Source organism: Gopherus flavomarginatus, chromosome 7, assembly GCF_025201925.1.
Source record: "Gopherus flavomarginatus isolate rGopFla2 chromosome 7, rGopFla2.mat.asm, whole genome shotgun sequence".
NCBI lineage: Eukaryota > Metazoa > Chordata > Testudines > Testudinidae > Gopherus > Gopherus flavomarginatus.
In genome coordinates, this window is record NC_066623.1 from 61048104 (window position 1) to 61066483 (window position 18380).

The window sequence follows — 18380 nt, forward strand, 5'->3', positions numbered from 1 at the left end:
TAGGAGTCACTCAGCTACTATGGGCATGAGCAGTGGTGCAATCCTGATTTTTTATGTGCAGGTACTCCACCTCCACCAGCGTGGCCCCACACCTACAATGCATGCAAGGTCACACTGTGCTGAGGAGACTATTTTGGTCTATAAACTGTGGTTACACAAAGGGGACTCTGACACTGAGCATGCAGAAGGGGTGCAGAAAATTATACCCTGAAACTTGGAGTAGTAAAAGCAAATATCAGAAGAGCGCAGACCAAAGTAAAGGGACTTGCTATAGCTGGTTTTTCTGTTCCTGTCCACCTTTCCCCATCTCCATAAGTTACATTCCTTTTGCACGCCCACAACTGAGTGTTAAATTGCTGCAAGTTGCCCTACTTCACCACTTACACCTTTTTTTGGCATTTAAAACCATTTACCACTTGTACCCAAGTTTAACTTGCACACTCCCATTAAAGCCACCAGCCAGTCAATTTCACCCTAAAATCTTGATGGGAATTGCACCCAGAGGTGGACTGTCCCCTAATGCCTGAGATGATGAAATCCTGTTTTATAAATGTCCTGAGATGACCGGGTTTTTTTCCTCATCTGAAGGAGCAGCAATCATTTAAAAATGATATCCTGTGAATGATCCTAGATAGAAACCAGTGTTATATGCCACTGGGAGTCCCACTGTTCCAGTGATGTATAGTAGGCTTGGTGGGTCAGGCAATAACCCATCAATAAGGCCTAATCAGGGCTATTTGCTTGCCTGCTGTGTCTTGTGCTTATAAAATAGTGTCCTGGCCTGTGACTCAGCCAGTCTGTGTCATAGTTACACCAGGTCTGAATCTGGGCCATAGCGTTTACCCCAAAACATGAGGACAACAGCCCATTTACCAGGGAAATGCAAAGCTGTTGAAAGTGAAGACAAATGGGAGAAGGGCAGATGGGATGCTCTTGGTGCATCATGGGGCACAAACACATAGGGCCAGATTCATCTGGTGTAACTCCAGGGAAGTTAATATTTAATGCAGTCATTGGGTGTAGAAAGGTCACCCACCAGCCAGTACAGGTCTAATGACTGGGCATAGTGTAGCAGCCTCTTGGACTCTGGTGGCCCTTGTTGGTGGCCACTCGGAGCCTGTAGTGGTTTGCCCATTCTCATAACTAAGCCCTCCAGCCACATGGTTTGTCATCCAACCCCTTCTGGGGTAATAGAGACCCTAACAAACAAACAGTACAATGACCTTATGCCACGTCTTCAGCCCCATACTGGAATCACTAGTACTTGTTCCCTTGCATCAGGCAGGCTTTCATATCCCCTTCCTTGGAGGCAGGGAGGGGAACCCAGGGCCTCCCTCTCCTCTGGGTTCCAACCCAGGAACCCTGTACTAAGCAGGTAAGATGCGCTTCCCTAGGCCACTTCCTACCTTCATTGACCTCCAGGCCCCTCTCAGAGGAGCTCGTTCCAGCATTTTGTCCTTGGCGGCTCTGGCTCCTTGCACGGCTTCCTCCCAGTCTGCAGCTGGTGCAGTCCTCCCCAGGTTCCTGGGCAGCAATCACTCGCTGTCTGAGCTCCAGCCTTTTAGCCCAATTGTTGCTAGTCACATAATTCCCTGCAGGTGGGGAAGTAGCTGCTCTGCCTATTAATCCCTGGGTGGCTATAGCAGCGCAAGGTCCAGACATCCTGGATAAACTTGAGTTACACCCTGGATTAATTTGGTCCATGTGGGTCAACAAAAGCTCAGAGTCATAATGTCATTATCAGAAGAGCTGCAAAGATAGCTGAGCCATGTTCATCTTGTATTATAAAGTCAACAGGAGCAAAGTTCACACCAGTTTGAGCTTTCCTCTGCATCTCAGGCTTCTTTTTGCAACCTAGGTTTAATGTTAGACACCAGGAAGATTTGAGGGGAAGCCCCAGTTGAGATAAAAAATGGAAATGGGAGGGGGAGGGCTAACTCAGGGAAGTGGATGTCAGGGTCCGGAGGGCATGTGTGTGGTTTTACATGTCCATACGTTCATGTATTGGGTATCACTAGTGGGAATTCCAGCTCAGCATTTGCAACTGGCTCTTATTTATTCCAGCTGGCAACTAGGTTTTGGAACAGCCAAGGTCCATTGGCCTGCTGTCTCCTGGCACTGCTGGTCCTCCAGCAGAAACTAACAGAGATCAATTGAAGGATTCTAGAGGGGTCTACTGAAATTTCCATAGGGATGTGTTTGCACATGCACATGCTCGAGTACATTCTGATGTGATGTCTTTCACTTTCTCTTGCAGCACAGATGCTGAAATGGAAGAGTGCAGATCAATGGCTGCTCGAAAAGTGCATTAGCGGTAGCAGGGGAATGTGGCGCTTTCGTTCTTTCATCCAAGGAATGGCAGGTGACCACAGAGAGCTTCCTTCATACTGCCCCTTATTTCCCTATGTATCCATAAGTTTGTGCAGAGTGGCAATCCCTGCATCTGGACATTGGGATATGTAACTTTAAACCATGTATAGAACTTTAGAATAGCACCTGCCTGTCTCATCAGCAATGCTTTCAGGGAATGTCTCTCCTACTCACTCTCCCCACTTTCTCATTCTTTCCCTGCCCTTAACCATTGCGCTGTATGTCTGACCCACAGGGGAAGAGCTGACAAAATTCTGGCTTGCTGCAGAAAGGCTCTTGGAGATTGATGAGTCAGATATTGCCCAGCGAGATCTCTACCTGTCTCTGCTCCAAGTGCTGAGGGCCACTTATTTGCAGGAGGGCTCCACAGTGGTCACCCTCTGCAGCATGAGCATTGGTAAGGAGAATTTGAGGCTGGGAATCTGAACTTCCAGGAGCAGCAAGACTTCAGTGCATCTGTGCACTTTCTGGTTATGTTCAGCACCCCAAGGCTGGCTTGAGGATCTGGGGATAGAAACATGGGGTTGTATTTACCACTAGGGGGTTGATGAACATGGAGTCAGTTCAGGCAGCTCCACCTTGCAGAATGGACATCAGTATCACTTGGTCAGAGATCTCATAGTTCCAGAGAGAACAGCACTCAATAAACAATGTGACCAAATCATGGACGGCTGGTATCATAGGCTAGGGGAGGCTAAGCATCCCCAAACAGCCAGGTGTGGCCCTGCCCATGCTCCACCCTGAGGCCCCCTCCCCATCCCACTCTTCCCTCATGACCTTGCCCACACTGCTCCTTTTCCCACTCTTGCTCAGCCTCTCCCCCAAAGCCAGCAGGCACTGGGGCTAGGATAGGCGGGCTGGTGGGTTGGGACTCAGAGCGGCTGGGACAGGTGGGCCAGCATCCCAGGACTCGGGCTGGCCAGGGCAGCAGGGGCTGGCCGGCCTGCAGTAGGGTGACCAGATGTCCAGATTTTATAGGGACAGTCACGATTTTTGGGTCTTTTTCATATACAGGCTCCTATTACCCTCTATCCCATCCTGATTTTTCACATTTGCTGTCTGGTCACCCTAGCCTGCAGCCTTGGTCTTGAGGCAGCTGGGGCAGGTTAGCTGGCGGCCTGGACCGGCTGGTGGGCCAGAACTCAGAGAGGGCTGGGGTGTGGGCTCCTCTGACCATGGTGGGGGGGTTGGGTGGGACAGAAGGTGGAGGGCCAGGCACTAGCCTCCCCAAACAGGGGGCTCATGCACCCCCCATGGACCAAATCCCTCTTTCACCCCAGAGAGGGCCATCTCTCCACCTGCTCAGGATTGAGGAGCAGTGGTGGAGACTAGAAATGACAGGAGATGGAAACGAAATCCATTCTCTTACCCAAGGGAGGGAAGTTGTTCCAGAGCAGAGCTGAAGTAAAGTGGTGGAGCAGAGAGGGCAAACACAGGAGTAAGAAAAACTGGAGACTGACTGCTCCTGGCATCTTTTTGAGAGAGCTAGCCCACCTCAGCGGAGGTGAGGGCTTGTGCGGCCCATCATCAAACTGGTACAGTAGTCAAGCTAATCTAAGAAGTTAACTCACAGAAAGCCCTAGTGAGGTTATGACCCTGCCACTGCGCCCTTACTGGATGAAGGTGTATGTGGAGCAGCCGAAGTCTGATGAACCAAGCAGAGGGCTGAAAGGCAGTCAGTTTGCAGTCTGTTGCTGACTCTGCCACTGAGTAACTGCATGACCTAGGCCAAGTCACTTAACTGCTAGTCCCTGTGCCTGCATTACCCTATCTGGAGAAGAGGGCAGTAAATGCACCTCTACCTTCTTGTATAAAGTGCTTTGTGTTCTGTGGATTACAAAACACTCTACAATGCAAGGTATTATTGTTGCTATTATTTCCCCTTGCGTTAAACCATTGTCCTGTGGCTGGAAGCAGTGAGCTATTTTGCTCGCTGACTGCCATGCTGTATGCTGGGATTGTGCATGTATACAAAAATGGCCACAGCGCATGTGTTGCTTTGTCATGGAACAGATAAACCACAATCAAAAATCCGCGTTTTAAAAAGTCATTAAAATTAGACTCATCCTTGCAATAGCTTTGTGTACATGCCGCTTGCAATGAGAAATAATGGAAGGGGGAGCAGTGTGCAGTCTGTAGAACTCTTCTCTCCCTTACCGTATTTACTCCACTTCTCAAGAACCTACTATTGTAGGGTCTGATCCAAAGCCTAGTGAGTCAGTGGAAAGACTGCCATTGACTGCAGTGGGCTCTGGATTAAACCCTTACTCTTTACAATTCTCCATGCCCTTTTCAGAGTCTCTGTTGAAGATCTCAGGCTGGCACCCTCAGCACATCAGCACCAGGAGGGAGCTCCTGAGCGAGATGCAGAAAGTAGCCCTGTTTAAGATCCAAAGTTATTGGCTCCCTAACTTCTTCATTCATTGCAAGCTGAACATGGAGAAGGAGGATGCCTGCCAGCCTCTAATGTGGGAATACCAAAAGCGTTTATTACAGGTGTGCTCGAAGGCGAAGGCAATATCTCCAGCACTCACAATGAGTATCAGGAACAGCCGGGCTACGTCAGAGCCGTACTCCAGTAAAAAAGCCAAGGAGCAGATCTGGGATCTTGTAACTTGTGGACAACAACCTAAAGAAACAGAGAAACACGGGAGACATGGGCTGCAGCCCGAGGGGCGGCCAAGCTCAGACTGGAGTGCAACTAGTCTGACAGACATGAAGCAACCACCTCCTAAAGAGGATGCCCTGGGAAAGACTTCTGTGTGGGCACAACATCCAGAAAGGGGTGTTAAAGATATGGAAAAGGCCACTTCTTTCAAAACACCCAGCCCTAATGCCCAGTTGCCTCTTCAACTGGAGGAGATTGGCAAAAGGAGAAGCCTCTCTGATTTACGTACTTCTACACCCATTGCCCAGCTGCCTTCACTGCTAGCCCTGAAAAAGATCATCAAATCCTCTTCTTCTTTGGATTTCCTTCCTTGGGCACTTAATGCCGACAGCTGTGCTGGCCGCCCCTTCAGGAAGTTCTTGAAGAGCAAGAACTATGCTGTGGAGACTCATCTTTTGGATCTGTGGCACGATCTGGAGGATTTTCTGCGCATGGTGCTGAGCTCTAGCAAAGGAGGCAGCTTCCTCCTGCGCCATTTGATGGGTGAGAGAATATGTGAGATCTATTTAACAGAAAGCAACGACCAGCACCTTCCCCTGAAGCTGAACACTCTCAGGAACCTGCAAGATCTTCTGCCTTCTGGAGAGGTCATTCCTTGGATATTAAAAGCACAGGAAGAGATTTGCAAGGTAGGAAACGCTGCCCATGATGCTAATGCCAGGAAGTGTGATTGACATTCTCTGTGTTGGGTGCTGCTGTGCATGAATAGAAGTCATTTGTAACATTGCAAAACTGAGTACTTTGGTGCCTGATGATCCCTTTACAATGTGCATGGGACACGTTCAAATACAGCGCCTGGAGCTTCTGATTTCTAAGGTCCCATTGTAGGAAATCAAACTCTGAAGCAGACACTCCAGGAGGGATTATTCCCAGACACGAAAGGCTAAACTTTCAAAGTTTAGCACCTATGTTTTGCTCACAAAACTTGCATACCCAGCTCTCGTGTCTGATTTACACCTACAGAAACAGAAACTGGGGCATGCAAAATGGGTACTTAGATGACCAGCTACCCATTTGCAAGCACAAATGTGGATTTTGTAAAAGCAGCTTAGAGTCTACTTAATGAGGATGGTTCCAAGGCAAGGCAGAGAAAGGAAAGTGGAGGTTCAAGAGCACACCATGCTGCATACTGTCTGGTCAGGAATCAGAATTCCCCAAGGATGCAGCAGATGTTACTCTCTGTTTGGTAGAGTTAAAAATGACCTTCCATGTGGTCTGATTCCAAGACCTTAGCTCTTGCTCTGTGGGCCAGGTAGAGGTGGATGGGGAGCTCACTAGTCAGTGTGCCCAGCCAATAAAGATGTGTGAGCCAGGGGGCTGGATAGCGTGGGAAGCTGTGCTAGGGATCCTTTCTCATCGAGGCTGGTGTTCTCAGTGTGATGTAGTCTGCCATTATAACCATCGCTATTGGGTAGCCTGTGCAAAATGACTTGATGGGCTTTACCCAGTCTACATCACTGAAAACACCCTTAAGCTGGCCCTTTAGCCAAGGACCAAGAGTAAATTCCCTTTTCCCCATAGCCATGGCCCTTCCAGGCCAGCATTGAGGCATATGGACAGGGCAGTGTGGAGCAAACCGGCTCTGGGGCCACCTGGGCTGTCCTTTATGGCTCTGCAATGGACTCATGCATCCATGGAGGGTATTAATCCAGCACTATTCCCAGCACTACACTAGTTTTTCAAAGCACTCCCTGGCAAACTGAAAGCTGAGAGCTCTGCTAGCAGAAGTGGCCAGCGCTTGCTTACAAAGCATGTTCTTGTTGCCTTATCAGATACTCAGCTTCTTCTACAATGACTTCCTTGCTGATGATGATGAAACATTTCTTCATTTTGTGGTAAGAGGAGGCTGTGATTAAGGTGACCAGATGGCAAGTGTGAAAAATCGGGACGGGGTGGGAGGTATTAGGTGCCTATGTAAAAAAAAAAGTCCCCAAAATTGGGACTCTCCTTATAAAGTTGGGACATCTGGTCACCCTAGCTGTGATGTGGATGAGGGTCTGGAAGGATGGGCCCTGGCCGGTGTGTCTGAGGATGTTAGTGTCCCTTTGTGCACTGCACACCCACATGTTCTGAGCATACAATGACTGTGCACACCTGGGGAAGGGTTTGTGTGAATATTGCTGTGTGTGCATGTAGGTGTGTGCAAAAGACTCTCTCTTCAGCTCTTTGGAGCAGTGTTCCTGAATTCCTTAGCCACTAACTCCTGGAATTTAGCAGCCTATTGGTGGTGTCTTGAAAGAGCAGTCCGGAGACTTGCCTGACCAAAAACCACCCAAGAGTAGCAAAAAAAAATAAAAATAAAAAAACTTTTCTGGCAGGAAACACAACAAGGTACCGATCACATACACAAACCAGGGGTAGGAAATACAATGAGTAACTGATACATTCTTTAAGGACCCACCTCTTTTCCCTTGCTCATAACAGGTATTGCTATTATTACACAAAGAGAAAAAAGTCTACACACACAGACAGGTGACCCTGCAACCAATAAAGGCCTTCATTAATGGGAGGGGCAGCTAGCATTTTTAACTGTGCTTTACTTGTGTTTATGTTTTTCACATGTTTTTTCACTACCTTAAGAAACCAAATTACATGAGTTCTCCTCTTCCCATGGCATTGCTCTTAACCGGTGCTTGAAATTCCACAAGGAGACCAGATCTCATGGAATACCAGCCCCATAAATGGCACCTTGAGGCAAGAATGGCTCTGAAAAACATACTTTCAAACAGATGTGCTGAAATATCTAGGTTTATCTGGATTCCTGCAGAACCCACATGGACCACGCTGCTAACTCAGGCCAACATTTGCAAACTGACCTCTCCTTTTGAGTGTCTCAGTTTTGGGTTCCAACCTGAGACAGCTGGGTCTTGGTTTTAAAAAATGCTGAGCACTTGCAGCAGCCCTTTTCTTGGGCACTTAGCATGTCTGTCTGCAAATCAGACCTTCATTTTCTGAAGCTGGGTGCCAAAGCAATGGCCACTTCTGAAAATATTGATCTTGGGCCAGTTTTACAAAGATATTTAGATGCCCAAAGATGCAGCTAGGCACCCCCTTTCTCCCACTCTTTGTTTCTTTTGCATATTTAGATCGTAAGCATTTTGGGTCAAGGACTGTTGCTTTGTGCAGCACCTAGCACAATGGGGGCCTCTGGGTGCTACTGGAATGTAAGCATCCAGCACCAACAACTGTCTGAGCCTTGCCTATACTAAACAAACCACTCACGTTTAAACACAGTATGGCTGTGACCACCTTACAGCATGGCTAGCTGTGCAACGCAGCTGGTGCTTGAGCCAGTGGAGAGGCTGCCAGTCTGTTCTAGTGTAGCAATTTCGAGACTGTCATCTGGGCTCCGGGCAATAATTCTCCACTCTTTTGGCCGTAGTCTCAGAGGAGCAAGGTCCAGAAACCTGTGGGAAAAGAGGAGACTTATGGAAAAGATGAACACCTTCTGCTGGCCAAGAGGATAAACGAATCCCTGACTCTGAGCCAAGCCTTGTATGGAGTGAGGGACTTTGAGACACTCTCAGAGGAGCACTGGAGATTCATAGCCACTCAGGATCTCACAAAAGGGGGATCGATTCAGGTTGAACTGGAGCCTGTTGTGCACAAGACAGGTAAAAGGAGTCTCTTCTGGAGGCTCAGATATAGTCACTTGAGAGGGAGGCACTCATGTCAAGCTAGACAAAGACTGAAATATACAGTGTAGGCAGGGTTACAGCGACCCCTAGAGGTAACCTGGAAAAAGTGTTTTCCCTCTAGCAGACCTTCAGCTGCTTATTGGTTGGAAAAAAATGTAAATAGTTGACATTATTTTGCACAAATGGTGGCTGTTCTTCCAACCAGCTTCTAGAGTTAAAATGTTGCAAAAAAGTCTTAAAAATTTCAGCAACATTTTTTTTCTGAATTTTTGGACAATCTCTGTTGCTTATAGCCACTTTAAACTTTGATACTTACGGCTGAAATTTTCCATGCTTGATCTCAGCCTCACAGCAAATTTAAAAACAACCAACCCTTAAATGTTTGAACAAAAACTGTTCAACCTTTTTTTGCACAGTCCTTTTGTTCAGCCTTTCTCTACAAAGAGTGGCAAAAAATACACTCATGCCATGTTTTGTGACCCTTTATTTGAACAGCTCAGAGGGAGATGGCAGACAATGGAAATTTGGCTGGGATGTCACCCACTGTGGTGATCTGGTAAAAGGTGATTTTGATTTGACCAAGTGATATGGATTGACAAAACACACGGTACATGTCTCCCATTGCATACGGTGTCTGAAGGTACATATGGAGTGGAAGCCCATATGATATGCCCAGGAGAGTGTGGAATAGGGGCAGGGCTTTGAGGTCAGGGATGCCTGAGTTGTAATTCCAGCTTTGTCAATGACTCACTGGGTCAGATCCCCTCCCGCTGGCACAGGAGGAGCAAACTGTGCCTCTTTGCACCTACCCTGGGACATTGCACCGGGTGCAGGCTGCAGCAGGAATGCACGGAAACCCATGCCCAGTTGCCTTGGCCAAATCCCACATCTTGGACTGCCTTGGGCCCTCAGTAGAGGGGAGATTGTGGCAGTGCCACATGCTCTTGCCCATTGGACTTCTGCTGCCTAGAGCCATGCACAAGGTTCTAGCTGGCAAAAGCTGTTTTAGCGTCTTGGATTAATTTATCTCACTGTGTGAACTGAAGAAAGCCATTTAATCTCTCTGTGCTTCATCAACCCCGTCTGTACAATGGGAACAGCAATACACCTCTCGCAGAGAGGCTGGGAGACGTCGGTAATGTTTGGAAAGTGCCAAGTGTTATTACTAAGCAGTTTTGGTGAAGCCTGAGTTTCTGTGGACCACCTGGCCTGGTCATTGCTCATCACAATGGTGGGAGAGTCCAGGGATCAGGATGGAGAAGGAATCGGGGGGAGGAAGGGAAGACTGGCACTTCTGTGGCTATAACGCCATGAATTATTTCTTCAAGCACCTTCCCAAGGCTGACTGGTAACCACATGCTGAACGAGTGATTAGTCCAACCCCTCTTCTCTCTGCCCCATCAGACTACAGGAGCATGACGTTCGAGGAGCTGACCCTCAGAAATCCTTCAATGGCTGTAGAGGTGTTAAGTGAGGACTATGAGCTCTTCTGCAGAACGTTTCCCTCCCTAGGTGAGTGCTTATGAGGGGCTAGAACTAGGGCAGACTTAAAACAAACTCATGGGCAGAGAATAGCAGACACAACCTTGAAGGACTGAGCACGGAAGGCACCCTGAGAGGATTAGGCTGAGGAGAGGCCCATCTACTTCCCTCCTATGGTTCAGGTGATCATCTCCAGAAGGAAGGGGGAGAGGAGAGTCCTCGCCCCCCAGAAAGGCCTGCACTCCAGCACCCTTTCCCAGAGTTAAGGGAGAAGGAACACTACCCTGCAGCCAACCCCAAAGGGACGTGGCCATATTCAGGTGATGAGCTCCCACAGCACAGGCTCTTCTGGGCTGGCCTCATGACATGAATGTCGTCATGGTGAGTTTGGAAATTGCCCAGAGCCCTCTGGGTTCCTCCACTTGGAGGCTGAGTCGGTCTGTGCTCGCTGTGACATGGCTGCCAGTAACCTCGGGCCCAATTCTCTTCTCTTTGTAACAGCGTTCGATCTTGAATACGAAGAGAGGAAGTGTGTTCGCCTGAGCAAGACAAGTCTGTCCCTCATGAGGAGGGAGAACCTCATGTTAAGGAAGCCCTCTCTAAGACCCAGGTACAGCACCATGTGTCATGGAGATTTCCTCCCTTTTACCACCTCCACTCTCTCCGGAGTCATGTTTTCTAACCCCCAAACTCCTGCCATCTGATTCATCTTCCTGTGGAACCAGTCCCATCTGCCTCAGAGAGTACAGCGCTCTCAGACAGAGGCATTGATATAGTTGGGATCTGGGCAATGGAATGGAGGAGGAGGGGAAGAAACTCGGTATCTTCCTCCCTCTACCCCACCCCCATCCCACACAGGGGCGGCTCCAGGCACCAGCAGGCCAAGCGCATGCCGGGGACAGCAAGCCACGGGGGGCGCTCTGCCGGTTGCTGTGAGGGCGGCAGGCAGGTTGCCTTCGGCGGCATGCCTGTGGAAGGTCCGCTGGTCCTGTGGCTTCGACAGACCTCCCACAGGCGTGCCGCCGAATCCGCGGAACCGGAGACCTCCCACAGGCAAGCCGCCAAAGGCAGCCTGCCTGCCGTGCTTGGAGCGGCAAAATACCTAGAGCCGCCCCTGATCCCACGCACCCTCCTTTGCAATCTCACATCTCATCTACTCATACAGGAAATATCCGCTTCATTCCAGAGGGCTGAATCATTCCTAGTTACCCAGCAGGTGGAGCTCTTGAGCATCATTAATAGGGCTTCCTCCTCCCCTCATTTATTTATTTCTTGTGCCTGCCTAGTTTGATTCCCTGCTGAGCTGATTCTCCTTCAGCACAAAGGCCAGTATATGGCTTGGGTGTCGCTGATCACTTGTGGGTTCCAAGGCAGCCAGGGCAGATGCCTTCAAGTGCACAGCTGAACTCTAGTGAAATTAGCCTTGCTCCCACGCAGGGCCGGTGCAACCATCTAGGCGACCTAGGCGGTCGCCTAGGGCACTAGGATTTGGGGGGCGACATTTTCTTCGGCAGTGACCGCGGCAGCCGGATCTTTAGCTGCCTCGGTCGCCGCCGGTATTTAGGCAGAGGGACCTGGTGCAGGGGGGCATGTGGAGGGCCGCCTGCAGCAAGTAAGGGGGGGAGGCGGCACGCAGGGGAACTCCCCGCCTCAGCTCACCCCTGCTCCGCCTCCTCCCCGAGCACGCCGTGGCTGCTTCACTTCTCCTGCCTCCCAGGCTTGCAGCGCCAATCAGCTTAGGTGCCGCAAGCCTGGGAGGCGGGAGAAATGAAGCAGCCACGGTGTGCTCGGGTTGGAGGCAGAGCAGGGTGAGGTGGGGAGGGGGGGTGCCTCTGGGCGGAGGGTGGGGAGTTGGGGAGCTGCCGCGGGGGCGCACCTCAGGGCGTGGGCTCAGGGACGGGGGAGGATGCAAGGTGGAAGTTTCGCCTAGGGCGCGAAACATCCTTGCACCGACCCTGCTCCCACAGGTTCTCTGGTTGCGATCTTCTGTTAAACATGGCAGGTGCAGAGCCATTGGGTCAGATTCTGCTGTCTGGTACACCGCCATAAATCCAGAATGACTCCATTGGCTTCAGGATTTACACTGGTGTAACCCAGGTCAGTATTTGGCTCAGTTGCTCCCTTTGGTGGCAGCCAGGTCTGGTAAATTCCACTGATGCTGTTGAGTCATGAGTGGGTTCATCTAGTCCTGTGGTTCTCAATAAATCAGTAGCTGGGGAGGAGGCACACATTTGGTTTCCCTTGTTACGGAGAAGACGTACTCTGCCAGTGCCTTCATCAGGTCCCATGCACGGAGGTCCCCAAGCTTTCTACCCTCTCACCAAAACTCCCCGTGCCAATGGAGATGCGGGCACAGGGCTCCAGCTCTTGATCAGGGCAAAGTGCCCTGCCATGGTGCTGCTTTCTCACCCAGTGCCTCCTCCCCACCAGGTATCTCATGGAAGTACTGCACAACCCCGTCCACCTGGAGTTTTTCAGGCAATTCCTCAAACAACATAACGTCGAAGCCCCACTGCTCTTCTGGCAGGCGGTGGAGAAGCTCAACACAGAGTCCAACCCCAAAGCTCAGAGAGCTTTGACCAACAATATCCTCAAGAATTTCTTCCACAACAAAGTGCCTGCTGGTATGCAGACTCCCTACTCCACAGAGCTGAGCTACTCAGGAAGGCAAACATGATCCAGGCCACCCACTAAGGCTACAAGGGAAAGGGATGCCCCAGCCTAGAGTGATTTCTCTGTGCAAAGGGCAGTGCCTAAGCTCACCACCCCAGGAGTGGCCTGGGCATGCAGTGTGCCACAGACACCCCTGTGGGGTACAACTCACTCCCCACTTCCCTATTGCTCCAGAGTGGGAGTGAAATAGTAATTTGTTGCTGGGCCACACCCACAGCAAAGTAGGACAACCCCCTGTACCACCTCAACTATTTGGTGCATTGGTAGGGGAGGGGAAGCCAGTGCATTGTCCACTTATTCCAGCATGGGGAGTATGTGGGCACACAGCAGGGCTCTGGAGGAGCTGCTACTCTCCCTGATACAACTGTACACAAATCGGCAAGGATTCTGGACCACTGGGAGCGTCGGCAGCTGCCCTGCCTAGGGCTGCCTTAAGATGCTGTTGTATCCCTCCAGCACAATGGAGCTTTAGTGGAGGCAAAGGGTCTGGACTCTCATTTGGCATTTCCAGTTTGCTGTGCCACAGTGCTGCCAAATTCAGGGACCTTACAGCAAGATTTAGATCAGCTTGCAGCAGAGTGCAAAGGGCCTTGCCAGGTCTCACTGCCCAAACCAGGGGGCATCTGCTCTTCAGAGACTCTAATTTTCATCTCACTGTTTCCTTAGTTTCCTGCTCTTACTGCCACACAGGTTTCTAGAAGAGACCACTATGATCAGCTAATTTGACCTCCTGCATAGAATTTCACCCTGTGATTCTAGCAGTGGAGGGAAATATTCTTGCCTACTGTCTTCTTTAGATGTTTTGAGCTCAGTAGTGTCACTTGCAAAGTGTGTGAGGTGCCTTGGTACTTATATGGCCTGCAGACTTCTTCTTGGGTTAAAAAGTGATGTTATAAATGGGGAAAATGCCAAGGAAGGAGGAAAAATGTATTGGGCAAATGTGGTTGAGGGGGTAGTGATTGTGATGAAGGTCCTGGGCCTTGTGAACGTGAGGGATGGAGATTCGTGGATGGCTCAGAGGTCTTACAATGATAGAATGTCTGGTGCAGATGAGAGAGATGGTGTGTCTTTTCTAGAGGAACTGCTGCAATGCCAAGCTTCCATCATCAGAGATATACCCAAGGCCAGCCTGGTCACCAGCTCCATGCTATTCACAGCACAGAGCTTTGTCCTGAAAGCAATGGAAGAGAAATGGTGAGTAGTCCTGGCTCATTTCACTTTAACAGGGTACACTCACCACTGGGGTGCCTCCTTGTGGCTGGGTCTGGGGATTCTCTCTCATCTGGTCTGGCGTCCCTTTCCCTCAGTTGCCTGCACCGTGGCCTCTCTATTTCTCTGGGACTTGAGGTGCTTCCTCTTCGTGACTCAGCCTTACAGCCAGGTCACTATTTGGTCCTCCCCTTCTGAGATTTTAAAGTCCCACTGGACAAGCTGTCCATATGCCATGTCAGTCAGTCTTTCAGGCCAAGTCCAGGTCCAGTGCCACTTCCCCAATGGCTAGTAGGGCAACCCAGGCCTGCCCACTACTCTGAGTTCCAGCCCAGGGACCCTATGCCTAGCAACCACAGTTTATTCAATCTCTGATCCTGTTGCTGTTTCCTTGGGCTTCTTCCTATTTCACCTCTCTATCTCCTGGCTCACCTCCGGGTTTACCAGCCCAAGCTTCCTCCGCTCCCAGAGGCTATTCCCCCCTCTCAGCTTCTTGCCGGAGTCTGAAGTCCAGGACGTGATCCCAGGGTTTACTCTCCCCCTCGAACTCCTTGTCCCTAGTCAACTCCCTTTCTCTGTAGGGAGTTACTGCAGAGCCCCTCCCTGCAGCCCCCTCTTGCTCTCAGCTTCCTGGTTATTCTCAAGCCCAGCCTGCCCATGCCCAGCTGGGCTTCATCTTCCACTAGGCTTTATCCAGCCCTGGCTCTCCTCCAGGTGCAGCCTATAACATTAATTGGCCCCTTTTAGCCTGTTCCAGTCTTGTGAGGGGTGGATGCCCCATCACACTTCCTAAGAGGCCAATGGCGTTGTTGCTAAATTTGCTGGAGGTTATACACACACATACTCAGTAGTAGGATACACCTAAGCAGTGGCCAGAGTGCTGAGTCCATATTCTGGCACAGCTCCCATTGGAGCTGACGGGATTTTATCTGCATAAGGACAGCAGGGTGTGGCTCATAACTTTTCATACACTAGTGTGTCTGTGAAATATTATAGGGGGCAGGTTGAGCTGGTCCTTGCATTTCTGGGATTACCCATGAATAGCACAGCCCCCTGCAGCAGCAGAAGCCGGTGAGGAGGGGATCAGAGGATGATCAATTTTACCCTCCTCATCAGGTTTCACTGCAGCAATAGAAGTGATATCCAGGGTTATCCAGCATTCAGGGACTGGGCCCTCCATTTCCCCCACCATCTCTTTCCTCCCTGTCTCTGCCTTTGTGCTAGCCTCCTCCCATTAAATTAGGCTTGAATAAAGACTGGGAGTGGATGGGTCATCACACAAAGTAAAAACTATTTTCCCCATGCTAATTTCCCCTCTACTGTTACTCACACCTTCTTGTCAACTGTTGGAAATGGGTCATCCTGATTATCACTACAAAAGTTTTTTTTTCTCCTGCTGATAATAGCCCAAAAAAACCCTTAATTGATTGCTCTCATTATAGTTGGTATGGCAACACCCATTTTTCATGTTCTCTGTGTATATCTATCTTCCTACTGTATTTTCCACTGCATGCAGCCGATGAAGTTGGTTTTAGCCCACGAAAACTTATGCTCAAATAAATTTGTTAGTCTCTAAGGTGCCACAAGTACTCCTTGTTCTTTCTGCTTTCTCTAATACTCTCCCATCCGGGCAGGTTTAAGATGTACCAAGATTTGTACCCTGGGAGCGATATTTTTGACACTCACTTGGTCACGAGGCAGGGAAGGGGATCCTTCATAAAGGACAAGCTGGTAAGTAGGATGGCCTGCACTCCACCTGCTGATACCCCAGCTAGATCCCAGAGCACAGGCCCGAGAGTGGGAAGGGGCTGCTTTTCTCTGTGAATATGTTGATGCCAGTGGGTTGAGGGTCATGCAAGTCTGCAGAACAAACTGTCTTTGTCCAGAATGAGAGAGTTAATGTCTATAGCCCCTGGGCTGTAAGCTCATCTGTGCAAACAGCCCCCTGTGCCCATGCAGAGCCCCACTGACTTTCATCAGGAAATTCATTTAACGGCAACATCCCCCAGGGTTCTGACTGAAGCCCAGTGACATTGAAAAGCAATAACTGTGGCTCAGTGGGGTCAGTAATTCCACTTAATGTGCAGATGCATTTTGGTGCATTAGTTCAGGGTGGCAGGTCTGCCTGGGCACAAATCCCAGGGAATAATCAGGATAATTAGTCTGAAGGCATTCCCATCAGGCCCATAGTTATTTACTGCCTCCATTCCCTGCCTTGCTTCCTCTCCCAGAGCTGTACATAGGCTGACACCTTCCATGTGCTTTGCCCACAGAAGAGAGTGTGGTTCGTGCTCCAGGCTTTCATCAGGAGCATCTGCAAGTTCCGGAGGGAGATGAACAATCGGAAATCCCGCAAAGACTTTGAGGACTTTCTGCGGAGGGAGCTCGTAAATCAAAAAGAAAGTATGTCCAGATCCCGCTCATTCTCCTGCCTACCATTGTTGCCTCCTGGGGTGAGCAGACTCTAGGGGAGGCAATAGCAGAAACCTGGCAGCTTGTCCTCTGCCATCATTTTCTTATCTGAGAGTTCTCTGTTGGGGGCATATAAGAGGCCAGGATACCAGCTGGCTCAGAGGGAGTGAAGCAGCTGGGTTGTTCTCTCCATAGCAAGAATCTGCTCCAACCCAGCAAGAAGTTAGCCACTGGAGAAGGGAAAATCCCATTTGCTAACCTGGGCAGGCAGCTCTGCCGTTGGTCACTCAAAGTGGCATTTTATGCAGCTCGTGCTATTTGAGCACCCATGGGAGGAGCTGGGCAGCCTAACTTAGGCACCCATTAGGCACTATAATGAAAAATGAGGTCCTAACTATTTAAAGCACTAATTGTACTGCACAACCCCCCTGGAAGCTGCCTACGCTGTACGTTTTCAGCTCATCTGAAGACAGCACCCACCAGCTGCTTCTTGTAGGTTCAGTAAGTCTGTGCAGTGACTTAGTACCTGGCTTCAGCTGTGAGTATTTCCTCCATGTGGTGGTTTAGCGTGCAGCACTAATGTAAGTTCTTTCCTTATGATTTAGGGTAGCGCTGGGGGGCAGGAGGGGTATGGGGATTAGAGAGTAACATGAACTAGAAGGGCTCTGGACGAGCCCTGTGTGTACTGGGGGAAGTGTTCAGGTTGAGGATTACAGGGCCAGAGACACCAGCAGCAAACTGTAGACAGAAGAGTAGAGCACTTTAGGTGGGGGTTAGGGTACAGGATTGCATTGTTGGGGGATTGGGTAAATTGATAGAGAGACACACGTGGGATTGAAATGAGGTCTGGCTCAATTCCATTAGTGCTGGCCTTGTCACCTCCCCGTCTCATGCATGCACTGTGTCTCTATCAATTTACCCAACATCTGGGTCGCAGGATCTTGAGGGAGATGAGTTGCTCAGGTCTTCCCTTGTCCTCACTCAGACTTGCCCAGTAGCTCCATGCGCAGTACCATTGCCGTGGCTAGCCCCCGCCAGGCTGTGCCGGCTGCCAGCACGGGAGAGGATGTGGAGGTGATACAGGTGAAGCGCCGGCTCTTTAACCAGCGGCACATTTCCATCAACTTCCTGGTCAACGACCTCAGTTTTTACCTGGAGATTGAGAAGTAAGCCTGCCCGCCTTGTCCGTTTGTTTCAAATACCTTGGGGTTCTTCCTGTCTTGCAAGGATAAAATCCCTGGCCTGATGGGCTGGCTCAGACAGAGCGGCACCGCATGCTAGCCTGCTGGGCACTCAGCTGATCTGTTGCTTACACTGCAGCGATGTGGTGCTGGGAGGTACTGCACTCTGCTCCCAGGGCAAAGGCCTGTTTCTTTACACAAAGAAGCCCCCTTTGGACAGCCAGAAGGTGTGAAGGAGTACCTGTTGCTGAGTGCTCTGCAGCGACACCTCTTGGCTGATCAGGAAGCAGCAGTAACAGAAGACTGAAGGATGCTCACTTTCACTTTCCCAGCCAGCACAGGAATGGCGGTGACACAAGCTGTCTGTCTCCAGAGCAGGAGGTTGTTTAAGCGGGGGGACAAGTCAAGCCATGCTGCCTGTGTCTGCTTTGCATGACCCTAACTGTGACCTGTGCACTGCTGGTGGCCTGCAGAGAGCGGGCTAGTTACACACTACTGGCTGCTGCTCCTGGTTTGACATTTAGTATTTTCCTGCTGGAGCTGCCACGGAGATGTCATGATGGCCAATGGGAGGGGTGGGAAGCACAAGACAATCCCTCTGCTGAGGTGTAGTTGCCCCTATGAAAGTATCCAGGAACCCTTGTGCCATCCCCCACTCCCCACTGTCAGAGAGTGACTCACCGCTGGCCAGGTATGGTGAAGCAGGCTCTGGTCTGGCACCCACTGCAGGACAGCTGTTCCAGCCTA

At 50.2% G+C, this 18380-nt stretch overlaps 2 protein-coding genes across 3 annotated transcripts in view; one reads left to right on the forward strand and one right to left on the reverse strand.

Moving 5' to 3' along the window:
* LOC127055794 (2-5A-dependent ribonuclease-like) overlaps positions 1 to 18380 on the reverse strand; it is an 821333-nt gene that overhangs the window by 724241 nt on the left and 78712 nt on the right. The window lies entirely within an intron of this gene.
* Positions 1 to 18380, forward strand: part of RGSL1 (regulator of G protein signaling like 1) — a 36574-nt gene that overhangs the window by 7665 nt on the left and 10529 nt on the right. Inside the window, exons 5-16 of the mRNA XM_050962286.1 lie at positions 2258 to 2362; positions 2606 to 2767; positions 4667 to 5667; positions 6811 to 6873; positions 8421 to 8652; positions 10081 to 10188; positions 10660 to 10768; positions 12589 to 12782; positions 13908 to 14025; positions 15675 to 15771; positions 16314 to 16443; positions 17438 to 17618. Coding sequence (XP_050818243.1) covers positions 2258 to 2362; positions 2606 to 2767; positions 4667 to 5667; positions 6811 to 6873; positions 8421 to 8652; positions 10081 to 10188; positions 10660 to 10768; positions 12589 to 12782; positions 13908 to 14025; positions 15675 to 15771; positions 16314 to 16443; positions 17438 to 17618 — 2500 coding nt within the window. The remainder of the gene's footprint in view (positions 1 to 2257; positions 2363 to 2605; positions 2768 to 4666; positions 5668 to 6810; positions 6874 to 8420; positions 8653 to 10080; positions 10189 to 10659; positions 10769 to 12588; positions 12783 to 13907; positions 14026 to 15674; positions 15772 to 16313; positions 16444 to 17437; positions 17619 to 18380) is intronic.